This window comes from Centrocercus urophasianus, unplaced genomic scaffold, assembly GCF_019232065.1.
Source record: "Centrocercus urophasianus isolate 14NV4802_14NV808 unplaced genomic scaffold, USGS_Curo_1.0 seq_10, whole genome shotgun sequence".
Lineage (NCBI taxonomy): Eukaryota > Metazoa > Chordata > Aves > Galliformes > Phasianidae > Centrocercus > Centrocercus urophasianus.
The window spans coordinates 53,180,084-53,199,583 of NW_024884142.1; the positions used below are offsets into that span (position 1 = coordinate 53,180,084).

The 19,500-nt window shown below is 39.9% G+C and overlaps 1 protein-coding gene across 8 annotated transcripts in view; it reads right to left on the reverse strand.

The window, feature by feature from the left end:
* Positions 1-19,500, reverse strand: part of ARID1B (AT-rich interaction domain 1B) — a 288,228-nt gene that overhangs the window by 217,974 nt on the left and 50,754 nt on the right. For all 8 annotated transcript variants that reach the window (XM_042815785.1, XM_042815791.1, XM_042815750.1 and 5 more), the window contains exon 3: positions 4,222-4,332. In XM_042815785.1, coding sequence (XP_042671719.1) covers positions 4,222-4,332 — 111 coding nt within the window. The remainder of the gene's footprint in view (positions 1-4,221; positions 4,333-19,500) is intronic.

The window sequence follows — 19,500 nt, forward strand, 5'->3', positions numbered from 1 at the left end:
TACAGTTTCTCAAACTATGCTGGGAATTCTTTTCCTGGCTTAAGACTTCAACCATAAACAACACTTGTTCAGGGAGAACTTCCCTGGCTGGAGATGATTTTCCAAGCTACTTTGTATTCTAGAAGTTGGAATGTGAATGTGAATTGTCAAACCATTCCATGCTTTTCCTTACAGCCAGCAACTATTAAGATACATCCAAAATGATGTTGATCCATGAGCCAAGTATATCTAGTCTTGTATTTATAGCTCATCACTAGTTCTCAACAGAGGCCTTCTGAAATCTACAATGAGAAAAGCATGCCGCACAGAAGAATGAACATCCAGCACTCCATACATCCTACAGAGGCTCTCTAAAAATGATGTGAAACACAACTGTGAAGCGGCTAATGAAGTTGGGTAGGAATTGCTGAAGTACCACTTCCCACAGTGCCAAGCATAACGAAACAACACATCTTAAAAGGTTTCAAACAACAGTATGTACTATTTGAGGCCCACCTTTACTTTGAAGCTCATACACCAAACCAGAGCCAGCTAGAGTGAAACTTGACAAGTCATAGTACTGCACATGATACAAAGAGTGTTCTACCTCTGTGCCAGCTATTGTTTTGCTTCACATGAAAATTCTTGTGCCTCCATGTGAAGACGCAGTGAAAAAGTGACGTCGTAGAATTAATGTGTAAGCGCTCCAAGTGTGAGCGACCTGCCAAGGCACCAGTTCCCTCCACTTCAGATACAACTTTCTGCCTTCAGTATCACATGAGCAATTACGCAGTGATTCAGCCCCAAACTAACCCAGAAATTATTTCTTAGCTAGGTCGGCTCCCTGAGTCACAGCGCTGAGAGCGGAGGATGTGAGAAGGCGCAGATGGCACACTGTGGGCACATGGCAGGGCTGCAACCAACCTAACTTACAGCGAAGCCAAGCAGCTGCAGGACCTCACCTATAGGCAGCAACCAGAAGAAATCAGCAGAAACACTGGTTTCAGAAACTTGGCAACCTTGGGTAGGCCATCTGACCTCACACATCAAACAACAAGCACAACTAGCACTGAGCAAAGAAAGAAAGAAAAAAAAAAAAAAAAAGGACTATATTAAAACAGAACAAACTAAAAAACCCCAACATCTATCTGAAATGACTTTCGTAGTGATACCAGTAAAAAATAAATTCATCCATGTCTTCTGCCCTTCATTCTACCACCACAATCCAACATGAACATGGACCAAATTACTCATTATGGCAAAACAAAGTATTTGTCTTTGCAGGCACACACACACAACCAGTGCTGACATAAGCTCCTTTCTTGCGAGAGCAAACTTGCAGATACACCGTTCAGAAGATTTTTCCTGCAAGTCTGCTCTATCTTTCCCACAATAGCAGAAGTGTGTATTTTGTATTATCCCTTAAACCTCAGTAAATATATTCTGTAGAAGCTGTTCTCCAGACAATTGCATTCAGGCTTCTCCCCCTTTATTCTTCCACTCTAATAGGGAACAGTTTCTGTTTATTACTTCCTTTCCTTCACAGAGTACCTAACTCCCATGTTTTCTCAAAAGCTTGAGATTTCCTTCTAATTGTGACCCCAACAAAAGTGCTCGGAGCACTATTCTATGCAACTTTTCATTTGGGCTCTCGGTGACTCCACATGGTAAAAGACCTCCGGGTCAAACCCTTCAGATATCAGAGCATTTAGGAGAAGGAAAGGAAGCATTGTATAGAATCTGACAGGCCATTAGAAGTAGCTAATAAAGCCATATTTTGTTTGTAGCCATTTGTTACCAACCCACATTACAAATTTGTCTGCTTTGAACTTTATGGGAACATTCATGCCAGGACTTTTATATACAACGTGTGAAGGAAACGGAACAACCATTGAGCTGTTTAGCTGTGCTTACTGTGACACAAACCTGCTGAAAAAACTCTCTAAAAGGATGACACAAGTCAGCATTCAGTGCTGCAAAAAGTGGCCAGCTCCTCTTCAAATCCATCAAAGGGAAACTCTTTTTTCCAAAGCCACATCAGAGAACACCATTCAGCATTTAGTATTACATCTCTTTTGTTGTTTTTAGAGATTCGTATAAGCTTGCTATGTAGCTGCTGTGATTTTACACAATGCCCTTAAGAAATAAAAAGATAACGGGCAAACTGTATAAATATCAGAATACCATGAAACAAAACATACCCAAATTTTATTAAAAGCGTAACACCACTGCTCTCATTTCAAGCTTTAATATACAAAGACTTACTGACTACCCTCGAGAACAGCATTATCTTGAAAACAAGCTTAGGAAGCCACATTTAGCATCCCAAAATGACACTATAACTAGGAATACTAAATGAGAAATAGTGATCACTGAATTTCATAACCAGCTGAAAATTGAATGCAGGCCTCTTGCTCAAGGAGAAAAAATTGTTTAAATGGTCAAGCCGTCCTCACCCCCAGTACTAAGCATTCAGGTCTTCATCACGCTCACTGTACTTCGAATGCATGGGCCATTCCTCAATTCTAAGGCATTTCCTTTGGAAGTAGGTGAGTTTGCTCACAGTACCGAAAAGACAATGTCACAATATATGAAAGGTTCCAGATGGTCTTACATTTGGCAAACTGTACTGCCTCACATTCTCCTCCCTATCCAAATGGAGGTTGGGGTGTTCAGTATGTAAGCTTTCCAGAAGCGAAGGCTCTGAACAACAGCATTTACAACAAACCTACAGTATAAGCTACACTGCCACAATGGTTAACATTCATTGTTAATACCACCAGCTTACCCATACCTAGAATAATAATGAGCTACTAAATATACCGAACACTTAGGGACACAGATAATACCCAACAGTCTGCTTAGATACTGTGGTGACAGAGGTAGGACAGAGCATGGATTAAAAGTAGGACGATTGTTTAAGAAAAATTGCTGGCAAATTAGAACATTATTTAATAAATAACTAGTTCTATCTGTCCTAATAAACACTGTTCATGAAAAATTGAGGTAAGAACTTCATTTTAATTTAACTGTTTTGTTGTTTTTATAGCTGTTGCCTAAAGAGTTTAAATAGCAGTTGCCTCCTATTTTTAAAGTAATTGCCAGCACTCATTTTTGAGACGAGTTCAGAGAAACTGGTCTTCTTAAAAAAGTTTTCCTGTCAAATTAACACTGGTTCAAAGTAAACAGATAGCTCTTCTCACACCAGTTTTCATAGTTCTCCTGAAGCAGGCATGTCTCAAACATCATGTAAAGAATTTGTGGCATATGTACTCTCCTGGGTGCCTAAGATATAACTTTAAATGCTGTGAAGATGTTTATTACCCTACTTTTAAGAACTGACAATAGCGCCATGTGTCAGAGGAAAAATACACAACAAACTGCCAGACTTCACACATACATTTGGTGTTTTGATAGGTAAACTCTTCAGAAGAACCTCTCTGCTAACTGGAAATTAATATCCAGTAAACCTGCAAAAACATTCTGTAGGTTTGCAGTACATTATTCCAAGCTAAATGTCACAAAGCATATAAACAGTTTCCACCTTTTAAGCTGAATGTAATGTCTTCTTGTTGGTTGAAATTCAGGCTGTTGTTCTAACAACAAACAAGAAAATCTCCAAACCAGCAACAGAATACAGAGCCAGAGCCAGAGCACTTTGGCAATTACAGTAAAATAAGACCTTCAATAACACAAGTAGCTGCAGTATCTCTGTAAAGTGTGTTAATGTGTGCTGTTTTCCCCCACAGCAGAATGCAGAGAGCTCAGAAAACAAAGAAAGGTTATTCCACAATAATCGCCCAACCAAACAATCAACCTTGCCCAAGTATCACTACCATAACCCACTACTACACTTCTGTCTGTAGTAGTAGACCACTGCAGAATTAACATGTCAAACTCATTATTTATGCTTAAGGTTTGGAACAAATAACTCATGGTGTCAGCATTCTAAATCAAAATATACTGAAATCCTTGGAAAACTGCACAGAAAAAAGCCTCTTCCTCATCAGATAGTTTTGTGCAAGTACAGAATTCCTAAAGACCAGAAGAAATATTGATCTATTTCCTCTGTGCAGATATAAATGTGCACAAATACAAAACATGGATGTGGATAGTGACATTTTGAATCAGTACAACCCCTAAGCTAAGTCCACCACTCATATACAGGTTCTCATCAGCTTGTGAACAACCTTGTTTATAATTTAAAAATACTGAACTCAAAGAAAAACATTAATTTCTTACTGGTAAGCTCGATGGTCGTTCTTGCTGGATTAGGTTCAAGTCTTCATGGTTAGGCTTTCCTGGGGCCATAGGGGGTTGAGATCTGGTTCCATAGCCTTCCTGAGACATGTCCTGCAAAAATAGTTGTAACAGAATTATTAACTTGATTCAGTAATTACAATTAAATTAACTTCACATAAGGGTGAAAATATAATGCTGCAATGAAAAAATCAAAAAATAAACACCAAGTTTTTGGTAGTTAAATCTCCTTGGAAAATATCCATAGGTACCAGTATAACTAACACAGTTTTTGAAGAAAACTGATAGAGTGGCAGACAGATGTGCCTACAGGTGGCGTGGAATCAGACCACTGGTAGGCAGACTAACACATGCCAAAAAAACAACAAACCTTCTCAACCAATGACCCGCTATACTGCAAAAGAGGCATGAGCACAAAGTAGTCAAAACTTTCATCCTACTCTTAGATGAGTTACCAAGCCTTCTGATGAAATACTGAGCCAGGTAGAAGGACTAGACTGCAAATAAAGTTGTAACCCTGCTGTGTCATCAGATGCCTGTAACAATCCTGGATTTACCAACACTATGACTGAGATGGCTTTCAAAAGCTGCCTATCAAGTGGTGGTAAAGATCACATCTGCTGGAGATGTGTTGCATCCAATGGCTTAGAAGGAAATATTTAATTGAAAGCCGCTCCAAAGCCTGTACCTGCAACTGAGGGATTTTCCTCCCAGTGCAGTCCAAGCAGTCTTAGGTAATGGTCTGGCACCAGCCTTGCTGCAAAGGGGCAAGTGGGGGCCAAAAAACCCTCTCCCACCCCACATCCCACAGCACAAACTTACTTGACATGCAAGATACTTGCCTATTACAAAGCCCTAGATTCAGGCTTCATTGTAGCTGCTATATTTCACATTGGCAGCTTCTACACTAACTGAGCAAGGAAAACAACTGAAAGCACAGTACCTCCTTCAGCATGGGTAACTGGCAGGGAAAGCTGAAAAACCAGTTCCTGACTGCTAGAAAAAGATATCACACCTTAAAGGTTTCTCTTTGTTGTTTCTAAGTTTTTCGATTCTCTTTTCCCCTTCCCAAGCACACTGGAGGTTAATTTGCTCCAGTCATCCCCTTGCATCTAACGCTTCTATTGACGCCCGCAAGAGGCCGGGCAGGGGAGAACAGGAAGGGACAAGGAGCTTTCTCTGTGCCACCCCCACCTGCACCGTGCGATCACACTGCTGCTGCTTGCAGAGGCTGCTCTTGCAGTCAAGTGTCCGCATCCACACAAGTCATTGCTCGCACACAGCCTGCACAGACCAGTCGCCTTGCAGAGCAGGAAAGCGTTCTGTCTCATTCTGAGCCCCGCTGCTGACAGAGACATTTGTTAACAGCCACTACTTCCATTCAGCTCCTTCCATTGCTTTGAGCTCTCCTGAGTTACTTCAAGGGATGCAGAAAACTCAGCGAGGCTCATAAAACAAAACCCAGCAAAGCTGGTCGGATGTAAACCCAACAACGAGAGATCCGATCCGCAAGCCTGTGCCAAGCCAAATCAAGAAGCACTTAAAAGGCCAGCACTTCAATGTGGTTACCAGCAGAGGGTAACAATTAGGCTTAGGGGTGACAAAGGCTGATGGCTGAATGATGATTATCCCCTGTGACCCCCCGCATGCCCTCCGCCCAGACCGCCACTTGTCACACAGCTCTCCTGCTGCGCACACCAGCAGGTTCCTGTGGATTAGTGGCGAGGTTTAAAACCAACAAACGGCACAAGGCCGCCATTCAGCAGCCTTCACCCTGCCACAAAGGAGGAGAAAGGTGCAGGACAGCTTCACAATAGGCAAACAAATGAGCAAACCTCTGCTTTCCCCCTCATTTCAAAACACACGCGCGCACTCGCGCACACGCGCACGGCTGTTGTCCCTGTGCAGATGCCTGTAACAAACCCCGCCACGGAGATCCAGGCTTCCAGGTCACCTTTCTGTGCGCTTCTCTAATTCTTTACAGATGAAAAAACACCGAACAAGAACCATTTGTTGGAACAGCAACAGAAACAAAAGCAAAAATTATCCAGAAACAACAGAAGTGGCTAACAAAAAAAGATAAATGTAATATTTGCTTGGGAGACATCATTCTGGAAACACAATTACTCCTTTTTCTAAAGAGCCACTACAGGCTTAGGACAGTTTTTCTGAGAACAAAAAGAAAAGCCAGGAGCCTTTAATTCCTCACCAAGTACCAAGCATGGATTTCCCATTTGCTAAATTTTACTTGAAACCTCGCTCCCTACTTAAATTTCCATGGGAGAGGAAGAGGAGAGTAAAGAGCACAGTTTTTCATAAGAAATATCACACGCTGAATGGAATTTACTTTTACCTGAGTACTGAACGCTTTGAGATGTCTTTCCTCACACTGAAGTGCACATAAAAGAATGTGAACATTACAGCCTTTGTCTTTTTAATTGCACAACTTCCATAATGCCTTTCTTTCTGACTGTCAAAAAATCAAATTGATTTGCTCAGTTCTAGGTTAGGTTTGGAAGCAAATACTGCAGTGGTTGTTATGATGAGGTGCGCTCCAAACGAGACTGAGACCACACAACTACTGCCCACACTCACTGTAACGCCACTAGATGCTTTGATGACTGCAAACTTGGGAAGTGGCTCTTGAGAAATGAAAAACTGGTTTGCTCTCTAAGCTTGAGGCACAGGAATCTTCCTGAGGAAATGTGCATGGGATTGTGTGTACAGCTTTCTGTGTTTATACATATGTGCTGTCCAATAAAAACAGTCAACTTACATAATAAACATGATGACAGTTAAATCGTAGCATGTTACACTAAGAGGTTAGTTTTATAACCAATGTAGTGTATAGTTTCATTCCCTCTGAAAAACAGGAGAGAGAAAATCCCTAGTGTTTTCCTTCAGTTCTTCATGTTGGAAAACGTTAACATGCAGCATATTACTGAACAGATAAAATGGATTTTGAGAAAGAAATAAAACATAAGGACAGAGGTGTTAGGGTAAACTGTCCATCACTGAAGAAATGCACATTCTCTCTTTCAGTTTAGAAAGGTCATTTTTCTTTCTAGCATCTAGGGATGGATTTATCAGGAAATCACGGGAGGGAAATTAAGGGAAGAGGGAACATAATGCTATGTGTGCTACAGACATAGCTAAAAGTCCCCTACTGATATCAGAACTCATCTTCTCCCAAGATCTCTGATTTTTTTTCCTTTGACTTCCAGTGTTTTATCCATCAGTGATACCATCTTTCAAAGCTGTGATTTTTTTTTTTATCAATCACAAAAAATCCTTCTGCCCATGGAAGACAAGTGTGTATGAGTACAACACAGAGGAATCCAAGCTTTCATAAACAGAAGGCTACAAGTTTCCACTCAGAACTTCCCAAACTGGCACCAATCCAATCATATCATAGCTGGTATAGCACAAACTGTCAACAGAGTTGTAAAATAACTAAAAGCAGGGTTTCCCCCATCAGATTTTATAAAAGGCGCTGGGAGAAATAATCAGCAAGTCATAAACATGTACTCTACAATATCTGAAGTATAACCTGTTTTTAAAAAAATCTTTATACTGTGAAATAGGTAAGCCAAAAAAAGAAGGAAGAAGGAAAAAAATGAATATGCCTGTGTATACACAGCCTAAATATTGGTTAAGTTGTCCAGATATCAATCACTGATAATCACTGTATGATTATGGACAATAACAATAACCAACTCCTTATCATCCACAGAGCCAGTTATTTACCTCTTGCTCACATGTATTTTTAGCTTGGGCTACATATTGCAGTGGTGTATGGAGCTCCTGATGTGTATCCTCATGATGAGGAAGAAAGAGAAAGGTATTTTCTTAGCTCTTGCTCTCTGATATTGTATTTATTTTTTAAACTTTCTGTCTTTAGTTCTGGTATGGAGTGTCACTAAGCCAGAGGTTTCAAGTGGGTTGCAGGGACATCAAAGACTCCTGTTCTTACTTTCCCCAGTCTTGTAGCTGGGTACCAACATCTTACCGTGCTGGGTCTTCACACGGTCACTCTGTGAAAAGGCGCAACTTAAAGCTTGCCGAAGACAAACTCCCTGCCTCCCAGCTTTGTTCATTGAGCAGGACTGGCCTGGGAAAGTTGGGTGTTTCTACCAGCCACCAAATTGCAGCTAAAGCCAACTGCACAGCAACCTTCTGGAGACAGCCACAGATAGACAACCTTTCCCTTTGTGATGAGCAAAATTAGTGTAACGCTTTTGATCTCTAGCTGGACCTAGTTTAAAAAAACTGAATCTGTACACTTCTATGTTTTCTCTGCAAAACTGAATGAATGTAGCACTAGGAATGTGCAAAGCCATGTAGATGAAACACACACTTGTTTTAAGTTCTGATAAAGAGATAAGATCTAATTATGATACAGTTTGAATTTTTTTTCAATGGGTAATGAAAACATAGTAAAATCATTAACGTTTCAGGGAAACCACATTTAAAGAAAGGCTGAGTGAGAAATATCACTCAGGCTTCATCCACTTCTATTGCAGCAAACTGCAGAGGAATAACATGGCCACTCAGGAAGGTACGTACCACGACGGTTAAATTGAAGCAAAATAATTTATGGAATATATATATAGTACTCTTTACATTTCAAAAGCTCATTAAAAACTATGCTAGTGCTTGTATTCTTTTTTTAGTTTATCCGTAGAAGACTTCAACTATGAGAGCACTGAATTCTACAGCAATGTGACAACAGCAAAATTGAAACCAAATGTGGTTTTTTTTTTCCCCCCACACCACCTGAGAATGGAGCTCAGGGCTCAGTTAAACACTCAAGATAAATATACAGCTCTACCATATAAGATTATTTTACTCATCTCTGATGTGACACTATGGAATAGAAAAAAAGGCAAGTGATTTGTTAATGGCTATAGAAAGACGTACCTTGTTATCACTTACCAAAGTATCCTTGTGTGCTGTGTCATTAAATAAAGATCAAGACATTTCTTTTTATTTTCATCCTCATGCAAAAAGCTACAATAAAAAAAATATTCCTCACCTAAATGGTACTATATCCCTATACAACCAACCTTGAGCTCAATCCTAATACCTAAAACATCAACTCCCAAGTTGCTCACTGTTTGACAGCACAAGAAAAGCAGCAAAGGACAGCCAACCTGTTAGAGGAATACTGCAGGTAAGGCTGGACTGCACTCAGGAAAAAATGTTCTGCCTGGGGCACATGCAACACTGAAGTTCATGGAAGCAGGCAACAGAATGCAGCCCTGTGGGAAATGGTCCACAAAGGACAAAGAAGTAGAGAACTTCACCTGAATGCCAGGCAGATGGTCTGCAGAGGTCCTACGGGGCATAGATGGATTCCTGCAGAAGATCCTGGGTCAAGAAGAAATACATCCATGTGCCTTGAACTTTGAAGTTAATGAGTCAGAAAGGGGGGGAAAAATAGAAAACAACTAAAGCCTTAGAGAAAAGGAAACTGGTATCTTGCAGCTGAAGAGCACTGTGTTCAAGTCAGCAACCGAGTCTCTTAACTGCACAGAAAAAACAGGTGACGCCAGGAAAGAAAGGCTTGGTAGGTGCCACACCACCAAACCACTGTAGGTTGATTACAAGTGCAATACAGTAATCTCCTTCAGCATAACAGTGCATATTTAGGTGCTGAAATAAACTCTGCTCATTATCAGAATACCTAGATCTTTTCAAGCCAAACCGCTACCACCACCAGAATGAAGACAGTTGTCCTGAGGTACAGTGAGTACCTGAAGAAATTTGGAAAACCTGCTAGTTTGGATACTTGAGATGCAGACCAGTCATCATCAGAAAGACAGCTTCCCAATCTTCCCCAATGTAATTAATGCCATCTCTTCTAAGATATCTTCACTTGCATTCTGACAACTTACTGTTTCCTAGATCACTTTTTTAAGCTAATTCAAATATAACCTACAATGGGAACATCATTTTTTTCCCTTCATGATCCCCGTTAACACAGAATGACAACCAAGCTAAGCCTCAAGACACAGGAGAGAAAAAGAAAAAAAAAAAGTACTTCTTGCCTCAACTGTTACAAATTATAGTTACCTTAATTAAGCAAATACATGATTAAGGCTAAGTCCGTATGCCATCTACTCAAGAAGCTATTAGAAACTCAGACTATTTAACTATGGAAGGTTTTTTCCCAGTAGAATACACTGAAAATGCACTGAACACACACAGGGTCAAAAATAGCGTCCCTCATCCTAGAGGAAGGAAGTTATTTGTTTGGACAGATTAGTTTAAGTCACATATCAGGTAATCTGAGACAACTAACATGAAAGATGAGTCCCTCTTCCTAAACATTCTAGTCCGTTTTTACATACGTCTTGTCTATATGGCCTCCAGGAGCCACATTAAGCTAGTGATGCAGGAAGAGCTCGAAGATGAAATCATTCTCTGAAACCCTTATCTTGCTATTCTCCTTCCCCCACTGCTGCATTCCACGGATCACAGAGCATATCAGTAGTGGATTTAATCAGAAACAAGACATTTCTTCTAGTTTTCTTCTCTCATACTTGTAACATTCCACATGAAAAAAAAACACCCCAAGTTTGATGTTTGTATTAGAATGTGACTTTCACATTGCATAGCCTGATAAATGGCTTTCAATTTTTAATTTACAGGCAAAAAAAAACCACAACAGTAGAGCTTCTCCTTTTTCTACAGACGTAAAATTCAAGTGTGAATAAAGAGATGATAGCAAACCTGAAGATGTAATCTGGGAAATACAAATATAACTTCGGTAAAGCAAGTATTTTATTTCCATGAATTTTCTCATGTTTACAGAGCTTTTTGAACTTTTCCTAAAAAACCATACAAGACCAGACCATGCAATCACGCTTTCATTTTCTACACCCACTATTTCCTTTCCCTGCCCATCCTTTAAGTGACAAAGCTATACTTAAAAGAAGAATGAACAAAGAAAAGAGTGCTGGCATCTTTCATGTGTCCTATTCTTTCTTTCAGGACGAACCACCACACGAAGTCTCTGCCACTTGGTGCCCTGCCCTGTCCTTCCTAATGCTCTGAGCTCTTCAGCAGGCCCAAGGCACTGAAGGGGGTTGCCAGCCCCAGAGGAGCGCTGTGAACCCAAGATCGAGCTGAAAGCAATAGAGGGCTGAAGTGGAGCAGCAAGTGGAGCAAATGGAGGGCTGAAGTGGGCAAGAGCCATCCCCAGACGCCTGTTGGGGCGGAGGAGGCTCTGGGAGCATACGGCTGGCTGGCAGAAACCAGGTCAGGGGACTGCCCGCAGCTTACCGCAAGCTGAAATCCTGCAGCCAGCTTACGGAATAAAGAGAAAAGCTGCACTGAGAGCAGCTGCTACCTCCAGGCAAACAGAGCGAGGGACCCAGAGAAAGGACTTCCGTGCTTCAGGCTGAGAAACATCTTTGCAGCATTTTCTTTGGGGCCTATCTTTATGAACCAAGACTTTACCCGAAGGCTCATGAAAACCTGCGACTCTGTAAGGAAGAGTTGCGAGCAGCACTGACAACATTACAATGTGGTCACATCAAACAGGGAATGATGAAGAGCTCTGGTTGTTTGTCTGCTCTTTTGTTTGTTTTCCTTCCCTAAATATACGCCTATATTATGTTACAGGCAACACCTGTCTAACACTAGTTAGTGCATCGGGTTTTTCCCTAGTACTCCACCACAGAGCCTCTTAAAAGAAATGACTGGCGTGAGGTTTGACTACTGTTCAACAACAGAAGAATCCTAAGAAACGGAACCGAAATTAAGATGAAAAGCCTGTAGTAATTTTGGCATGGAGGGTTTTCTCAGCCCAAACCTACTACCTGGGTTGACTGAAATTGTTGAAATGTAAGAGGGTTAGCATGGCACATTTGGGGCTGCTGGAAGCAGAGCATTAACTACATTACTGTCCTCTCTAGCTCTGCAGACTGTGGAAAAAGAGGACCATACGAACACAAGAACCCTTAAATCCAGCCACCACATGGAACAGTTCTACTCCAAGGAGTAGAAAGTGTGCAGAAACTTACAGAAAGAGAACAACAGTTTAAAGGTGGAAGCATCCAGCAAGAGAAGCAATTCAATGGACTGCACAACACAACAGTATAGGCCAGCACAAGCAAACTATTTCTTTCATCTTTATGATAGAAAAGCCTTCAACACCATCACCACAACCACAGCGTTTTCAAGACAGAGTATTCCCAAGTGGGCTGCTGTTGGGAGTAGCCAAGAACGGGAGGATGTGGAGAGCAAATTGTGAAAACTTAAACCTCTTCTGTGACCAGACCACTGGTCTTTAACACATCAATGAAAAACAAAGCAAAAAAAATCAAACCAAAACTGTGACATTCACTAAATGTTGGCAAAGGATTTCTAGGAAATATAAGAACAAGAATCTCTCTTTGTGAAAATGACAAAGCAAGACCTTTGTGAACTCTGTAGGCAGAGAGCCAAAAACCATAAACCCTTTATACCTACATTTCATTTTTTATCTAAAAATACGTATGCAAAAGACAGGTTGTAGATGGGTACTCAGCCATCAGGGAGAAGTCTGAGGATGAGGCTGGACTTTTCCGTCACCTGATTACTGAGGAACAGTATTCCAAAAGCTGTTCTAAATTGCACTGTAATAGAAATGCAGTAAAAGGGAAGTACTGGAATGGACTTCCTTCCCTGTGTCTGAACATAACATAAATGCTGACCTATATTCAGATAACATTGTCTTAGCAACAGAATCCCAACTCAAAATGCAAAAAATAAACCGAATGTCTGTACTGCAAACATATCTGCATACTAGAGAAAATATGAGCAGTGAAGAAATACGGTAGTAAGTTTTATGCCAGGAAATATTAACACACTTATTTTCCCCACCTCTGAGGAAAATAATATGTGTTAATTTAAAGACCATAAAAGAACACTGCTGCATTGCAACTGACCGTAAGGTACAATTTACAAGACCACTAAAATTTGGAATATACATTGCTCTTACAGAAAAATAAATCACATAGATTTTCAGACTTCATAACTTCATTACTTAATTCACTGTACTGTCTCAATTATATTTCAATTTTTTTCTTAGAACAGGGTTTGCGCACTTACATTATAAACATTTGCATATGCACACTTGTCTATGAACACCCATTAGATTAATGGATCATAAAGTAAATGGTTATTATGTGATCAGGTAACTTTTGAAAAACGTACTATTCTGGTTAACTTACAACCAAGTTTCAAAGGTACAGATAAAATTATTTCTGGGATATTAATTTTGATCTCAGAATAACAGTAAAATACTCATTTAATAATAAGGAGAGTTGTAAGAGGAACAACACTAGTCATGATCACTCATCTCCTAAAACAAAATAGTTTTTTTATCAGTCTGCATTCCAAGAGTTTTACTATCAAGTTAATTAATAGACTCCTACGCTAATATCTAAATGCCAAGCAGTTAATGGCATTGAACTATAAATGGCTTTGTCTTTGCTCTTGTAAGGTTATTTTATAAAGCAAATGCAATTCTATCACTTCAGTGATTTAATGCAGGCTTTGTGAGGTTAATATTCCCAAGCAGTTGTAGAATAAAGAACTGCTTTAATTAACCTTCTGTGATTTAAATACTGAAAGAAATCGGAATTTAGAAACTTTAAACAATACCACTGTAACAACAACAATACTACCATTCTGTGGATCAAAGCCAAACCACTAACTGATTTGAGAACACTGAAAAGCACATTTACGCATGTGCATCTCACTATATATTTGTAACCTTGAAAAAGACGGAACACACTTTTCTACACAGAACATACCAAATCCCTGACAGATTTCACATAAGTTTTTGTAGCTGAGGTGAGAAGTCTTTCCATTCAGGATTATTTACTTATAAATACTACTTTCTTGAGTTGGTAAAAAATAGGAGCTGCTTTTGAGCTGCAGAGATTTTTTGTTACTGTTCACTGAACCTACAAACTCATTGCATGCAAGCAATTGACTGCTTACAAAGAAGTAGAGAACAGGAGTTAAGACTTCCCTCTTCCCCCAGACTAATTTGCTCTTTCCCCAGTTTAGCAAAGAGGAGGCTCATATTGCCTGTGGTTCTTGACGATACTGTGCACTAACTTCATTTCAGTACAAGAACAAAAAAAAATCCCTGATCAGGACTAGGGCCTCTGTATCATTCATCTTAAAAGCCAATGAGCTGTGATACATGCTTACCAAGTTCAGAACTACAAAAAATAAAAAAATTCTCCAAGTCTGAAAAATTAACACCAATTATAAATCGAGATACAAACCACTAGGGAAAAAAAGAGAGGGTTTTGACACTCTTCCTGGAATGAGACAAACTGCACAGAACAAACAGCACCTTCCCCAGATGGACAACAAGCAGCTATTCCCACCAATGGGAGAAGATGTAGCTCAGCAGGAGTCACAGTTTCACCAAACTCCTGGGCTGATTAAGTAAGCTCAGCCAGAGATAAACAGCCACAGGCTCAGCACTAACTTGGTGTTACTATAGCATCATGCTTACAAGATAAGACTTTATAAAAGCAAAAATTAGACCAGCTGGCAAAGACATCAGTTAAGCATTCATTGAATGCATACCAGTTCAAACGTCATTTGCTGTTCCCGAAAACATTACACACTTAAGAAAGGAAAAAAAATAAAAAGGTAAAAATTAACTTTATGTACAAATACTGTTCCTAAATTTTTCTTTTTCCTTTTTTTTTTTTTAAATCACAGCACTGTTTAGCAAGGTAAAGAGGCTACTTTTTTTTGGAGGTTTGGACATTGGTAGCTTGCCTGGAAGTCAAGATTTGAATGCTGATGTGTGAGTTTGGAAGCCTATCGCTGAAATCCTGCTTCCCCACTCCTTCCTCCTCACAAGTCTATCCAAGTTTCATTACAGATACAAAAATCAAAGCTGTATCCCGATTTTTGATATCTGTCTGATATCCCTAAAGCAGATTAGCAACAAAGTGCTCAGTGTACCAAGGCAGATGTCTTTATTAAAAAAAAAAGAACTTATACTGGTTGTTTTTCTTCCATGACTCTAAATTCAGGCCCCATGGAGAGGAAGCTGGAAAAGAAAGGAGAAGTAGTTATAGAATAGTAATGTATGATGACTTAGACCCAGCCACTTGCTTGTCCAAGATTTCTCTGCTTGCTATGCACTCTCAGATCTATCTTGTACAAGCCAACCAACAAAGATCCAACAGAAATAAGAGTTCTTAAAGCTAGAGATTTGGGGTTGAATAGTTTAAAGGAATAACTTCTTTGTATTTTTTTTTCTACCTTGGCAAGAAAATTACTACTTTTAAACAGAAAATAAGCCCAGCATTTCAGAACAGCATGCAAAGAGGCACTAGACACCTCTGCCGTGAAGAGAACGGAAGCCATGAAGGATTTATGGTGCACAAGACGCAGTTGCCACTTGCTGTTCATGATGGCAGGCACCAATCTCTTCTGAACATTAAACTTGCTTATGGGTTCTCATATAACTATAATAGCCAACATTCACAAAGAATGCTTTCCTACATGGTTGGCAGCAAACGTCAATTTAACACACAGGCGTGATCTTTTCCAGATTTCCTGTGGTTCATAACACAACAAATCCTAAGAGCAGCCACTCATCTAGTGGTGGATGAGTACAACACAAGAGTTAGAGGACAGAAGGACAAACAATCCTTATTATAACTTTAAGCCTTGGGCAGCTGCACGTTACATGTAAGCCCCACGTCTAAATTCTGCAGGAGGTCAGACTGAACTATGGTGCAGTGGAATGCTAATTTTGTGTCAGTTTCTAATAAAAGAGTGGGGATTTTATTAAGAAGAATAATTGAGTTTAGGTATAAAGCTTTAATTTGTACTCGTTGAGAACTATCTGTGTTCTTACCATATATAAAAAATACTAATGTATTTTGATATTTGCATGCTACGCTATTATTCCTAACTTACAACAATGGCATTTTTTGTACTATTACACCCCAAAACAGCTTGCCAGCATTAATTACTGTGCTGCTTATTTCACTGTTAAAGGAACTTTAGCAGCTCGTGTGAAATTGGAAAACAAAACTTCATCCTCATGGTACCAAAATCACTTCAATAATTTGACGCATTTTGCCACAATACAGTTTGTTCTGTTTTCATGACAGTCATACAGCTTGGACATGAAAACAGATTAATTAGTTTCACATTTTGTTCACATTTTCAAAGACTGTTTCAAACGGGGGTAATGCTGTCTCTGTCCCACCTTGCACTGACTCAGCGCTACAAACAGATGTCCGCAGGGAACATTTCCACAACAGTCTCAGGCTGCCGACTGAGACCAGCTCAAACCATGCTGCCAGTTCAGAAACAGACCTGAGATTTATGGCTCTCAGAGCCCCCTGAACAGAACCAAGTCAATTTATTCCAGTCATTAGTACTGAAACAAACATTTTATGAAGAACAACATGGCTCCTACAAGAGATCTGTCCAATGTATGGCCTCTCGTAGCAGCCTTCAGAGCAACACCCCATTGCTGTTTTCCCATCCCAGTGGCCCTAAGCCTGGGCTCTCTGCACAAGGTTACTCCTGAAGGGCACACAGGTCTGTCGCGTGCGGGCCTCAGCAGAAGAAAGCAGTCCCCCCCATCCTGCTCTGACTCCTGCTTTCTATGTGCAGAAAGCTGTCCGTAGGGCACTGGAAGAATGTGCTGATCCACACAGGATACCACATCACACAATATCTGCGACCCCACAGGATAGAGCTTCCTTCTGGAGAGTCTTTGGGGTCTTTGCCCAAGCGAGGCACGTGTGTGTTAATGCATTTACATGGGCAAACAGAGATAGGGCATGGGAAAATGGCTTTAAACTAAGAGAGAGGAGATTTAAGTTAGCTGTTAAGGGCAAATTCTTTACTCAGAGGGCAGTGAGGCACCAGCACAGGCTGTTCAGAGAAGCTGTGGTGCCCCACCCCTGAAGGTGCTCAGGGCCGGGTTGGATGGGCAGCCTGAGGTGGTGGGGGGAGCCCTGCCCATGGCAGCGCGGTTGGGACTGGGCGGACTTTAAGGTCCCTTGCAGCCTAAATCATTCTGCAATTCTATGATTTCTCTTCCCTTTGCCCAGTGGACATGAGCATTGAGTTAACACAGATGGGAAAGATGGCTCTCCACTGTAAGCTCTAGGGTTTGGGTCAGCTTTTAGAACTTATTTAAATAAAATGTGTTAGCAAGGGCATCTTGTTTGTTTGCTTGTTTATAAAACATTTTATCCTTTTATTTAAAATGAGCCTGAAGGACGTGGCTGTTCCTTTAAGGCATTTCTTAAAAAGTCACAGTAACCACAAAGGAATGGTTTAAAATGACACACACATAGCTCTTTGTGCACACTTAACCAGGAAGAGCAATGCTGCATAAAGGTTCAAGCACCTGATCCACGTTAAGGATCTGCCACACCTTTTTCTCCTTTCAGTCTGATACTTGCCTTTGAGAACAAGGATCAGCATAATTTTTGCTCCAACCTGAAAATCAGTGAGAAGAAAGCTTCCAGGAATGCTTCAAACAAAAGATGACTTCAGGATAACAGTAATGGATGTAGAATAAAATCACAATTTTTGTTCTAACAAGGTTGAGATCATAATTATTTTTTCAGTTCTGCTTTTTTGTCAAAAAAAAAATAAAATGATAGGGTCCCAACTCATAGAACAACATATTAGATCTGTAAGGTATGATCCTTTCTCAGTACATACAAATACATGCTACATAAAACAATATATAACACAGCCATTTCAAAGCTACTTGGAAAGTATAATAACCCAAAATATACATCAAACTATCTTAACAAAATAATGTTTAATGATGACAGTTTAAGCTTGCGATTACATTACATCCTTGAGAAAAAAACAGCACTACTAGTTATAGCAAAAGATTTAAAACTGCGAAAACAGCTGAAGCGTTTATTCATTTATATGCTATTTCAAGATGAAAAACCCTGCCAAGGGCAACACTCTAGTAGTATAACACATCCTTCTCTTTTTTTTCCTTTAAAGAGCACTAAAGGTTAAAAAAAAAAGTGTTAAAAAGCACGGAAATACCTACATCTACTGGCAATATCTAATGATCAATGAATCTGATGCTCCTTCAATAAATATGCTTAAAAATAAAGCTCTTCCTTTAATGTGTTTTACACAGCAGGTCCTGATATGAAGAGGAGATGACTGAGTCTGGCTTACAATACAGCTGTGTAATAAACTATGCCAGTATTAGTATCAAATCACCCCTTAAGAAACTTCCTTTCTGCCACCAAGCGATCCATTTTACAAAGATCTGAACAACTTATAGTTTAAACATTCAAATAAATTCCATTCTCCTTCTTCCTCTCTATATTTATTTCAAGAATGAGAAGCCACTAGTCGCTGGAGCAGACCCAGAAATTATTTTATCCGTTTACTTTTATTGACAAGATTGCATATTGCATCCAAGTGAGTCAAAGAAAAGGAGCAATAGCCTCATACATCCACAGTACGTGAGAAATGGAGATGAGAACCAATTCAAAGGCACAACACAAAGAATTATACCTGACTGCAGCAGCTCACTCACATTCTAATAGTGCAAAAATACAACATTATCTGTATGAAACTTGGTATCAGTTTTCTTCACATAATAAAATAGTCAATTCAACACACTGCAGGATTTCACATAAAATGAAACTGGTGGCACATAAAAGCCCACCATCAACCCAGAATAAACCCTACTTCCAGTTTGATAGTCTCCAAAACAAACACACTGGCATAAGCCTACAAGGGAAACAGAAAATACAGTAGGAAAAAGAAGGCAAATTACTGAGCAGTCCCCTTTCTCTAGTCTGGACTCTGTTATCTGGAAGTAAAACCTGCTGAATTACACTTCCATCTCAAAGTATGTAGTCACGGGGATGGCTTATTTACCCTGAAATAGGACATTAAACTTCTGCAACTCACAAATGCTCCTGTTCCAAGCAAGTTCAACTTTCAGTCTGTAAGGAACTGAATAGGATTCACAGATGCCTACACAGACTGAGTCAGGAAAGCTGATCAAATTGCACAGGGCATACTCTTATTTGCATTTGAGAATACTTCAATATCAGTTAAGACTTATTAAAAGTTTCGTAATTGAATTTTCTAATCAGCTCAGTCAATCTATATGTCTTGAGGAGAGTAGAGTGTGCAACTTTTTTTTCTGACAGCAAGTGAATGAGAAGGATCCTCTTAGGCATTTTCTCCTACCTCAGTACCTAGAAGCAAACA